Genomic DNA, 10,766 nt, shown 5'->3' on the forward strand with positions numbered 1-10,766 from the left:
CCAAAATAAAAATATATTTTGTTTGATAAGTCATTAAATTCTTATCAAATAAGTACTTGACGATAAAATGGCAGGTAAATCATGACGATTGCATGCAAGATCAACTTGCTAAGATTTTAGCACATCAATATCATAATGGATGTACAGTCATAGGCTAATATACTAAAATGTTTATACTCCCATTGCAACGCACGGACAATCGTCTAGTATTAGTTAAACCTAGCAATATCGGATCTTTTTTTTTCCGAGTTGCTAAGAGTCCTTCCCGTGCGCGACTAGGTCCTAGCCGCCGCCGGCCCTCTGCCGCGTCGCGTCCAGCCAGCCGAATCATCCGCTGCGCCGACGCCGGTACAGGATCCCAGCAGCCCTTCCCTCCGTCGAGCAGCCGCTTCCACCAGCAGCGTCTCCCTCCCATCAACGCCTCCGACGGAGCTACGCCGGCGACCAGTCCATAGGCAGGTAGCCACCACTCCTTCGTCCTTCCTCATTTTTTCCCTGATTTTTGTATTTGACGAGCACTTGCTGTAGATTTCATATTGCGAGAGTATAATGATCATTATTTATTGATGAGTGCCTGCTGCATGATTATTCCGGTGCATATTCAAGTTTACGTGTGAAAGATTTTGCTTGATAGGTGTTTGTGATAATGCCGGTAGGGGCAAATGTTTACCAATTGTAGTTTGAATTTTTTTCAGATGTGCAAATGTTTTGGTTTAAACATGTTAGGGCATTTCTAACCTATTCCTTGTATACAACGGAGGATCCGACGGAGTAAACCTTGTATACAACGGAGGATCCGACGGGGTAAACCTTGTACTACACGAGCTTGGCGCAGGGGAAGCTTGCGGCAGTGCGGCGGTTGTGTGCAGGAGCAGCAGGGAGGAGGCGAGAGGGAGCTGAAATTTATCCTCCAGCCCGTCTCGGTGGAGTAAATTTACTCCTTCGGTGCGGGTCGGAGTAAATTTTATCCTCATGCGTTTTAGGGGATCGGCTAGGTGTGGCATAAGGGAGTAAAATCCAATTTATCCTCCACTAACGCCGGATAGGGGATCGGTTAGAAATGTCCTTAGCAGTGAAACATGCAATGACTGAAGATATATGAAAAGGAAAAGATTAAGTTGTTTTATCTGCACCGTCTTGACCTGAAATCAAAGCTTAGTAGTAACATGCAATTTGAGAGAGCAGGAGCTTTGTCTTGGTTATAGTGGCTGAAATTGGTTAACACATTAGTACTACTGGTTTTGTTGGCATGATAGATGTCCCAAATCTTGTTTATGATTGGGAATATAGTGGTACAGTTACGCTGTGTTGTTGATTAACAGTCAGACCTAAAATATCACAACCTCTGTAACTGAATATAAGACGTTTTTTGCAGTTCAATTTAAAGTGACTGTTTCTCCTTTTGCATGTTAGCTGATTGATCTTCAGGTTCCACCTTTCGTGTTATGATAAATGTACAACTAATGGTTTGAGTTGGATGATTCATGTCTGTATGTTTTATGTCAAATTCATGTTTGTATGTTCCTAATTCAATTCATGTGTGTAGTATATGTCATATGACAGCAGTGCATAAAGTCAGATTTCACCCAAGTGCTAATATCTAAACCGACCCTTTGGTATGATTCTCTCCAGGAACAGGATGGAGGTGTCTCGTGGTGATGGCCAATAGCAAGTATGAGTATGTGAAGAGGGAGTTCGAGTTCCACCGCCACCTCCCGGCCTCCAACTGGATCGTCGTCCTCATCGATGGCTGCCATTTCCACCGGTATAATTCATCTCTTCCTCCTAAATGGGCAATATGGAAATACTTAATTTTTCCACAGCCATGTTGAGTGATTGCTGCTTTGTAATATCAGATAGTCTCTAACCGTTAACATTCTGCTCACTTCCTAGCTATATACACTGACATGGTTAGTAGTGGTTAAGCAACTGCATCAACCATCCTAGCTATTAGGCTACCCTGTGTACCAGTGTCTTTTTGTGAGGATTAACAACATGCAAAGAAAGTTTCATTATGCAAATATGGGGTTAACTTGTTGCTCCAAATTACAAATCATTAAGTTTGGATTTGGTGGTCGCGCATCCACCATAACACCAGAACCATCAGATCTAAAGCGGTTTGTTGGATTGCAAGTGTGCGAATAGGCTATTGCAGCGTACATACATGTCATCATGCTTGGCCCTTCGCGTCGTGGAGGAGCACTCTGCCGTGCTACATCCTCCATTTTTTTCCTTGGTCGGTGCCTCACCATGGGGGCGCATGAGCTTCCTGTGTGGCGCTGACCATGGTAGTTACTCCCTGTAGGGAATCGCACGGGAGACAGAAATTGAAGGTTCCTTATCCTTCGCGGTTTTGCAGTTTAGCTCATATCACAAACGATATAAATTTATCTGTTGTCCCGTTGCAACACACGTGTATTTAGCTATAATTTATATCTGTTCTTTCCAGTGTCCACTAATTTCATTTTTATTTTTGTTAGATTCTCGGAGTTGCATGCCTTTGAGAAACCAAATGATGAGAGAGCCTTACGATTGATGAACGCATGTGCCACTTCTATGCTTGAGAAATTCCCTGACATAGTGTTTGCTTATGGTGTTAGCGATGAGTACAGGTATAACATCTTCTTATCAAAGTTAAATTATGAAATTGTTTGCAGATTTGTCATAAAAAAGAGTATATGCAAATGGTTTTGAATTGCACGGGCTCCATTCTTTCTTTCTGAGAGCATTTTGTTCATTCTTTGGATAATAATCCCTGCTTCTTATATTTCTGTTTGTTTTGCAGTTTTGTTTTCAGAGAGAAAACCGAATTCCATAAAAGGCGGGAAAGGCATGTTATTTATCTGTTCACTTCTTCACTTGGTATTTTAGGATACTGCCATACCCAAATCTATTTGAACAATTCAATTATAAAATCTCATCATGTTATTGACCTCTCTACCAATATATGCAGCAAAATTATCTCTTTATGTGTTTCTTACTTCACATCTGTGTACGGGATGCAGTGGAAAGATTTCTTTCCTAATGATTTTAAGGAGACTCCATATTTTGATGGGCGAGTTGTATGCTATCCAAATATAAAGACTATTCGTGATTATTTGGCATGGAGACAAGTGGACTGTAAGCTTCTTGAACCATAATCGACTTTTTTGTAATATAATAATAAGATACTTATATAGTGCAATTATGTGGGTTGATGTCCTTGACAATAAAATCATGTTATGTATGTTATTTACCCTTTAAAAAAATTATACATCTTCAGCAACATTAACTAAATATAATAAATATAGTTTTTTTATGCGTCACGTCAATGAGATTTCTGTGTCCGGTTGCTTGGCTACTTACTTTTCTATTTGATTTAATGAATGAAGATTAACATATTTAATTTTGTGTTTTTTTCAGGTCATATAAATAATCAGTACAATACATGCTTCTGGGCGTTGGTGAAGTCTGGAAAAACTGAAAAAGAGGCACATCAAGCATTGAAGGTCATCTAAATTATCTAGGGCTATACTTGTCTTCTTTTTTTGAGGGAGGGCTATACTTGTCTTTTGTAGCATTGGTATGAATCATTTTTTCTTTTTCCATGAACCGTCTATTTTCTTTTAGGGAACATTTTCTAAGGACAAGAACAAGTTGCTTTTGCAACAGTTTCAAGTCAACTATAATGATGAACCGGCTGTGTTTCGGAAAGGATCCAGTGTTTATCGAGACAAGGTAATGCTATCAAGCATTCATAAGTTCATTATTGTTTATGTCCCTGCTCAGTCTCAGTGAGGTATATAGTATTTACATATTTTTCTCACACTTATTATTTGTATGAGGTATACCAGTGACCATGAAAGGTTATGCTTACTGCATTTCATTTTGTGGACATATTTTTTCTCAACATTTAGTTCAGTTCAACTAACCCAGTTAGGTTCACTTTGCATACTGAAAAAGTTATACATATTACTGTAGGTTAAAACAGACGACTGTGGGAATCCCATAAAAAGAACCCGTGAGGCAATCACAGTGTCAAGTTTTGATCTCATAGGTCCTGAGTTTTGGGAAAACCATCAATACATTCTTGGAGAAGGTTGGTTGAATCATTCTAGTTTTAGGTCTGCTTCCAGTCCAACTCTTATCAACTTTGGATATATAATACAGCATCAGACTACCTGTGTCTTGGGGGGAAAGAAAAATATGGATATGAGTATGTGAAGAAGTTCGACGACATCCATAGGCTTCCGTATTCTAATTGGACCATTGTTCGTATTAGCGCCTGCCAGTTTGATCAGTGAGGACTTCTATAGTCTCCTATTTGTTTAAACACATGCGACAATACCATTTAGATAATTATATCATCTTAACAACATGGAGAATTATTTTTTCCCCCAGATTCTCACTAATCCATTCATTTGACAAACCAAATGATGAGACTGCTTTAAGATTGATGAACGCTTGTGCTTCACTGATGATGGAGCAATTTCCTGATATTATCTTTGGCTATGGTTTTGATAATGAGTACAGGTATGATCTACCCCTTGAGAATTGCTGTGTTTGCATGGAGAATACTACAAAAAAGACAGATAAAGACAAAATATGTGTTTCCGCATGGCACAATTTTGCCTCTTTTCATCAATAATAGTAATGTGAATTGAATATATTGGCAATATAAGGGATCATGTTGAAGTTGTAAGTGAAGCGGCCAGTGAAGCTTAAATGTGGCAAGCTTCAGTTTATACAGGCTGTCTTATGTTTGTTACAAATGATTATTTTTAATGATTTGTTATTGTTGCAGCTTTGTGTTCCAGGAGAAGACTGAATTGTACCAGAGAGATGAGAAGTAGTTACTTATTTTATGAATTCGTACAGTACATGTCGGTCAAGCCTTTGATAAAATATGTGACTTGTTTTGCAGATTAATCATTTCTTCATGTATATCATGTTTCACTTCCTTCTACATGATGAGGTGGAAAGAATACTTCCCCGGTAAAGAACTAGTGCAGTCACCACACTTCCAAGTAGAAGTTTTCTGTTACCCAGAACCAAGGATCGTTTGTGATTATTTGTCCTGGAGGCAATCAGAATGTGAGTTATTCCTCTCTCCTAAAAGACCATATCTTTAACTATTCGGAAATGTTTATGAATATGTCGATGGTAGTGCAGTATGTAATATCTGAATTCATCTGCAGCAGTATGAATGCATTAAATTTGGTGCTTATATACCTCTATGGTGTGTTATCATTCTATGTATCTTGTTTTTTTAAGATAGACTGCTGCAAGGGGTTTAACTCTTGTCATAGTTAGAACAAATCATAAGAAGAAAATGAGCTGACTCATTCTACATGCTAATTCACAGGTCACAACAGAAATCAATACACTACATGCTTTTGGATGTTGGTGAAATCTGGAGAAGGCGAAAACAAAGCTAAGGAGATACTGAAGGTCTTCCTTCTTTCATCATTTAGGAGTAATTTTTTCATGATTGTAATTAATTCTTTAGTAACTCTTCAGTATTTTATTCTGTGAAGGACACATTACCAAAGGACAAGAATGAGTTACTTTTTCAGCGATTTCAAATGAACTACAACAATGAACCGGCTATGTTTCGAAAGGGTTCGTGCGCTTACCGTCAAAAGGTATTTTGTCCGAATCATGTTCAACAATAATGTTGTTTGTGCTGCCAGAAAGTGGCAAGTTAGATGCTTACAATTTAAAATCCCCGAAAGGAACAAAGTAACTTTACAGTAACTATATAACTGAAATATGCTCTCGCATTTGCACCTCAATTCCATGTCGCCCACAGAAGAAATGCATCTGAGAGCAGACGTCTTTTATTTATTTATTTTTGCATTGGGTTAGAAGATGATTCTCACTGTGTTTTAACGACTTTAGAGTGCGAATGGGTGCAGGTGGAAGCCAGTGAAGATGAGCGGTGGGATGTGGCGGTGGCCCACGTAGACATGGGGCCACACTTTTGGGCAAAGCATTCTTATGTTTTCGACAGAAGATGATCCTTATGTATTCTAGTAGGTTGATTTGCTTAGTGTGTGCCAGATTATCCTCCTCGTTTCTCTGATGCATATATATTTCTTGTAAGGCCCGCTTGAAATGGGTGTAAATTTCTACGCCTGTATTTATTTTACAGATGTAAATTACCGGTCACAGCTTGTTTTTCCCGCCTGTAAACGAAACGACCAGTCCAGGCGTGTATCGTAAACCAGCCGAATATGACCGGAAACGGGAATCCAAGCGGGGCCTAAAGAATTTCTCAAAGCGAGTATGCTGCTTGAAAGACAGAGATTCTAGACCGGAAAAAGCAAAGGTACATCATGCATGGGAGTTGGATATTGCGAGAAATAGTTCGTTCTTCCCTGGTCTGCATAATAAACTTGCATGGCCAAAAACCATACAAATGCCCTGTTTATGAGGAAAACCGGGCTGAAAATCGCACACGCGGGGGAACCTCGACGCCAACACTGCACACACCACTGATTCCGGGGCCGCCGCCTTACCTACACGAAGCAATCGGCACCAAAGCTGCACGACCCGGCCATTTGCAGGAACACTCCGGAGGCTCCGTCACAAGACCAAAATGTGGCCATTATTATTTCAGAGCAACTAATTCTTGAAGTAAAGTACGTAAATTGCAATCATTAAGCGCATCGGGGTGATTCAAAAGTAGTAGATACGTAACCTTTTAGAGGTACTAGCAGTCTAGCAGAGTTCTGTATAGGCAGTAATGGTTGTGAGCTTGTGATCATTTGGCCATGGCAAAATTATAATGCAAAGTTTGAGCATTGTCCTCAAGACCATGGTCGCAGTTGGAAATGATAGGCTCGCTGTGTTTGGTATTTGCTGGCTGGCTGTGTGTCTCTGAAATTCACTCTCACACTCTCACAGGTTCACCTATACGAGTTATGCACCTGACCTGATTCATGACTTTTCCTAGACATCAGTACTTCACTAGAAACATACCCCCACGGTCAGAATACATAAAACTAATCTGCAGTGCAGCCAAGATAAGAGCCCAAGAGGGCGGCAAGTCGGTGGCGCAACACACATGCATGCATGCATGCATACGTACGCTCACTACGTTCAGTGAACCTGAACTATTACTCTATATCGTAGTAGTTTTCTATTCATACGTGCTGGCCTGCCATACGTTGCAGTTGCACCTTGGGAGGGAGGGAGGGACCCCCCATCCCCCATGCCGACATCGTTGACTTGTGCCCGCCCCCTCACCTAATTTAAATACTTACCATCTTATTCTTCTTTCCATAAGAGGGCCAGCTGCATGTTCCCAAATTAGGACCGGGTCACTCACTGAGCTGCAGTGCAACTAGTGACGAACCAGTCGGCAACAGGTGTCCCGCCACCGGATAGAACCATTCGATGCTCCTCGACAGCAACCGCACCACAGCCACAAACAACAATGGCCACATGGTGATGCAGTGATGCCGATGCCGATGTAAGCGAGGCCACACATCCATCGCCCAGGCCATCGGCCGAAAATATCGGGGGCCGGAGGTACTGCAGGCAGCTGCGGCTAGCCTAGGCTAGCACAAGTTGCTGCCCGTGCCCGGTTGCTCGTGCAAGTGAGGAGGCGGACGGGACGGTGACATAGACATACATCCCCCCCGGCCCCCGCCGTCGGCGACCTGCCTGCCACCCTTGCTGGCCTCGTCGTGCCTATAAGATAGCCGCCATGCGCTAGCTGCGGCAGGCAACCACGAGAGAGAGAGAGAGGCACATCCACTCAACACAAGCAGCCACTGAGCATCCAAGGGTTGCAATGGCCGGCTGCGGAGAGAAGAGCGACGCCGGCGTTGGCCTGTACGCCGTGCTCGGCGTTGCGAGCGACTGCTCCGACGCGGAGCTGCGCAGCGCCTACAGGAAGCTGGCCATGGTCCGTTCGTCCACTGCTTCCCTTTCCTCCTCTGCTCTCCTATATATGCTCTGCTCTCTTCTGTTCTCTTTTCTTCTGCTAGATGATATTTTCTCTGTTTTTTGGCTCCTCTGTTTGACGTACTGTCTGGTTAAATTGGATCCGTAAATAAATGTGCTGGGTTACAGAAATGGCATCCGGACAAGTGCGGCAGCGGCAGCTCCGGCGGCTCGGAGGCCGCCAAGGCCAGGTTCCAGAAGATCCAGGCAGCATACGCTGGCAAGTTCCTCTTCCTCTGGACGTCTGTTTAATTCCAACGTTGAGCTTCTTACCGTAGAATGTGAGGCTTTGCTGCAGTATACGTGTTCCCTTGTGTGTGGCTCTATGTATTTATGTACGTAAACGTACCCACGAGAAAGAGACGTCGAGAGCGTAGAGAGAGGGTGACGTGGTTTGATGAACATGCATGCAGTTCTGTCGGACCCCAACAAGCGTATCCTCTACGACGTTGGAGCCTACGACAGCGATGGCGATGATGAGGTGTGTTTATGTCTCTTCTTCCTTCAACAGTCCTTATATATATATAGATTATAATATACCGACGTCCGTGCCTAGCTCCATTATATTGCCGGTGAGATTTTCATCAATTACGCAGGGTGCAGGAGAAATACTGGGAGACATCCTGAAGGCCATGAACCACACACCTCCACACGTACGTGACAGTCAACTCAACTGAGACCGTTGCTCTGCTTATTGATATCATACCATGGAGGTTTGTACCGAGCAGAGCACTACTTATTTATGCCATGCAGGAAGACGGCGAGAGCGAAAGCCTGGAGGACCTGCACAGGCAGTTCGAGGAGCTGTTCCTCAAACCGGACGCCTACGCCTACGCGCGCTCATCCAAGTCCCCATCGTCGTCGTCCAAGATAAGTGCCGGCAAGAAGTAGCTCCCAAGATGAATGATCTTCGCGCGTGGAGATCGCCGTGTTGTTCCTAAAAGAAACGATCTTCGTACGTGGAGCTGCAGCTGGCTAATTTCATCCACGACAGATGACTCTGGAGAAGAGCATCTCCGCGGAGGCGAAGAGAGGCAATCACCCTGATTAATGTTGAGTCTTCAGCATAGCCTAGTCACTAAGAAGAATTTATTTAAGGTGGCATGCGGACGACACCTCTCGTCACCGCGTGGACTTTTCCACCTTGTGATTTGTACTGAAGTACTACTTTGCGTGAATTGAATAACATTTCTGTCATCTTTTCTTCTTAAAAATAATATAATGGCGTTGCTAAGCATCGGCCGGTGGATCTTTTTAAAAGTTCCGTCGCCTGGCGATCCGTCGGATCTACACAATCTTTATGGTTGAACGTCTTCCTAAACTCCGCAATAGGGATCGTGTTGCGGGATTTTTTTTGCAACATAGGTCATGTTGTGGGATTTTTCTTTCTGCAAGATAGGTCGTGTTGTGGGATTTTTCTGCAACGTAGGTCGTGTTGCGTGGTTTTTTTTACAACATAGGTCTTGTTGCAGAATTGTTTTTTCTATTTTCATTTTTTTGCAACAACGGAAATTTTGTGGAAAAACTTTTGCAACATAGAAGATGTTACAGAAAAATTTGCAACTAAAAAATAACATGCAGAAACGTCGCCGTTGTTGTCTGTGTCGAGCTCGTCGCCGCCAATTGCAATAGCACAATAGCGTCGCCGCTCCTGTTGTTGCCTTCAGAGAATAGGAGCAGGAAAGGGAAGGACGGTGGCGGATGCCAACCTCGCCGGCGAACGACGGTTGCCGGCACGGGCCGGTGGCGAGCACGGACGCGCGTGGCGGCAGCTGGCTGCCAGTGCCTTGTTCGATCTGGGGAGGAGAGATGCGAGAGAGAGAGAGGGGCGTCTCGATCTGGGGAGAGATGCGGGAGAGAGATATGAGCGCTCGATCTGAAATCTGGTAGAGACGTGTGTAGGGCCCATAGAGACACGTGTTGCGTAGAGGAAGCGGCGTACGCAAAGTCACTTATCAGCGTTTCGATAATATAAGCAATTATTCCAATTGGCCTCTGCTCAGAATATACTTTTGATACCTGAGTCCACTTGCCAAAACTAGGTCAGGAGACCGGGGCTCAGGTATCCCTTTATGTTGACCAACAATATTGTTTCTTATACACCTAAGTTATGCTAAAAAAATATACAAAGTTCTATCAGCATGCAAATTATCAAATTAAACTTTGCATACGCGTTGAGGATATGTGTGTACTTAACAATTTACATTGATTAGGCCCACTAGACTCAATCTAAGGGCTGTTCTTAATCTAATCCATTTTCTGTGTGTACTTAACAATTTACATTGATTGACCGTGCTCCATCGTAGAGAAAAATATGAAACTCCACGTCTGATCAATTAAAAAACTATAATCACGATCATGTCTTATTAGGAAACTAATCACTGTCGCATTTTATTAGGAAACTAATCACGATCTCATTATATTAGGAAACAGATTGACACGTCCATCACCTCAACCTTCTAGATCCTGATCCCATCTCTCCCAAGAAAATTCACCACCACCGGCCTCCACTCGGCATGGCGACGAGGAGCTGACCAGAACCTGTCATGCATACTGTGTGTTTAATATCCGATCAGAAACTCCATCGAACTACTAGGATGCCCTGTTTATCTATTTTCTCAATAATATATGTTTGTTCATTTTGGCACACCTTCACTACAAAATGTGACTGCGATGGAAGAGGCGCTCATGCAAACTTTGCTTCATGTACCTGTTCATTTTGATTTGTTATGTTGCTTGTAAGACAACTGCTCAGCCAACATTTACTTTCTTGTGAACTTACAAGGTGTGCCTGAAATTTCTCTAAACATTGCGCCGACTTGTATACTTCAAAA

The 10,766-nt window shown here is 42.9% G+C and overlaps 2 protein-coding genes across 4 annotated transcripts; both read left to right on the forward strand.

Annotated features, from left to right (window-relative positions):
* The first annotated feature begins 233 nt into the window (after nucleotides 1-233).
* On the forward strand, nucleotides 234-6,161 carry LOC119299358 (tRNA(His) guanylyltransferase 2-like). 3 transcript variants are annotated; one of them, XM_037576594.1, is made up of 15 exons: nucleotides 234-459; nucleotides 1,633-1,765; nucleotides 2,481-2,612; nucleotides 2,786-2,830; nucleotides 2,954-3,120; nucleotides 3,403-3,488; nucleotides 3,610-3,717; nucleotides 3,961-4,078; nucleotides 4,150-4,279; nucleotides 4,381-4,512; nucleotides 4,784-4,828; nucleotides 4,904-5,073; nucleotides 5,345-5,430; nucleotides 5,517-5,624; nucleotides 5,898-6,161. In XM_037576594.1, exons 2-15 carry the CDS (start codon nucleotides 1,659-1,661, stop codon nucleotides 5,997-5,999), a joined length of 1,536 nt encoding a protein of 511 aa, XP_037432491.1. In that variant the 5' UTR covers nucleotides 234-459; nucleotides 1,633-1,658; the 3' UTR covers nucleotides 6,000-6,161. The 3 variants fall into 3 exon arrangements, with proteins under 3 accessions (XP_037432491.1, XP_037432492.1, XP_037432493.1); XM_037576595.1 differs by having other exon boundaries at nucleotides 234-455; XM_037576596.1 differs by lacking the exons at nucleotides 234-459; nucleotides 1,633-1,765 and having other exon boundaries at nucleotides 2,565-2,612; nucleotides 2,786-2,862; nucleotides 3,006-3,120.
* Nucleotides 6,162-7,474: 1,313 nt separating this feature from the next.
* Nucleotides 7,475-9,131, forward strand: LOC119299359 (chaperone protein DnaJ-like). Its single transcript, XM_037576597.1, has 5 exons — nucleotides 7,475-7,894; nucleotides 8,062-8,152; nucleotides 8,346-8,413; nucleotides 8,529-8,585; nucleotides 8,686-9,131. Exons 1-5 carry the CDS (start codon nucleotides 7,781-7,783, stop codon nucleotides 8,821-8,823), a joined length of 468 nt encoding a protein of 155 aa, XP_037432494.1. The 5' UTR covers nucleotides 7,475-7,780; the 3' UTR covers nucleotides 8,824-9,131.
* Nucleotides 9,132-10,766: the final 1,635 nt, after the last annotated feature.

Source organism: Triticum dicoccoides, chromosome 5A (assembly GCF_002162155.2).
Source record: "Triticum dicoccoides isolate Atlit2015 ecotype Zavitan chromosome 5A, WEW_v2.0, whole genome shotgun sequence".
Classification (NCBI taxonomy): domain Eukaryota; kingdom Viridiplantae; phylum Streptophyta; class Magnoliopsida; order Poales; family Poaceae; genus Triticum; species Triticum dicoccoides.

Excerpts from the sequence above, each read along its gene's own strand:
- LOC119299359 (XM_037576597.1), top strand. The coding sequence starts at position 7,781 with ATGGCCGGCTGCGGAGAGAAGAGCGACGCCGGCGTTGGCCTGTACGCC. Across the intron at positions 7,895-8,061 it reads CCTACAGGAAGCTGGCCATG|AAATGGCATCCGGACAAGTG; the intron begins GTCCGTTCGTCC and ends GCTGGGTTACAG. Across the intron at positions 8,153-8,345 it reads GATCCAGGCAGCATACGCTG|TTCTGTCGGACCCCAACAAG; the intron begins GCAAGTTCCTCT and ends ACATGCATGCAG.
- LOC119299358 (XM_037576594.1), top strand. The coding sequence starts at position 1,659 with ATGGCCAATAGCAAGTATGAGTATGTGAAGAGGGAGTTCGAGTTCCAC. Across the intron at positions 3,489-3,609 it reads AGGCACATCAAGCATTGAAG|GGAACATTTTCTAAGGACAA; the intron begins GTCATCTAAATT and ends ATTTTCTTTTAG. Across the intron at positions 4,829-4,903 it reads TTGTACCAGAGAGATGAGAA|ATTAATCATTTCTTCATGTA; the intron begins GTAGTTACTTAT and ends CTTGTTTTGCAG.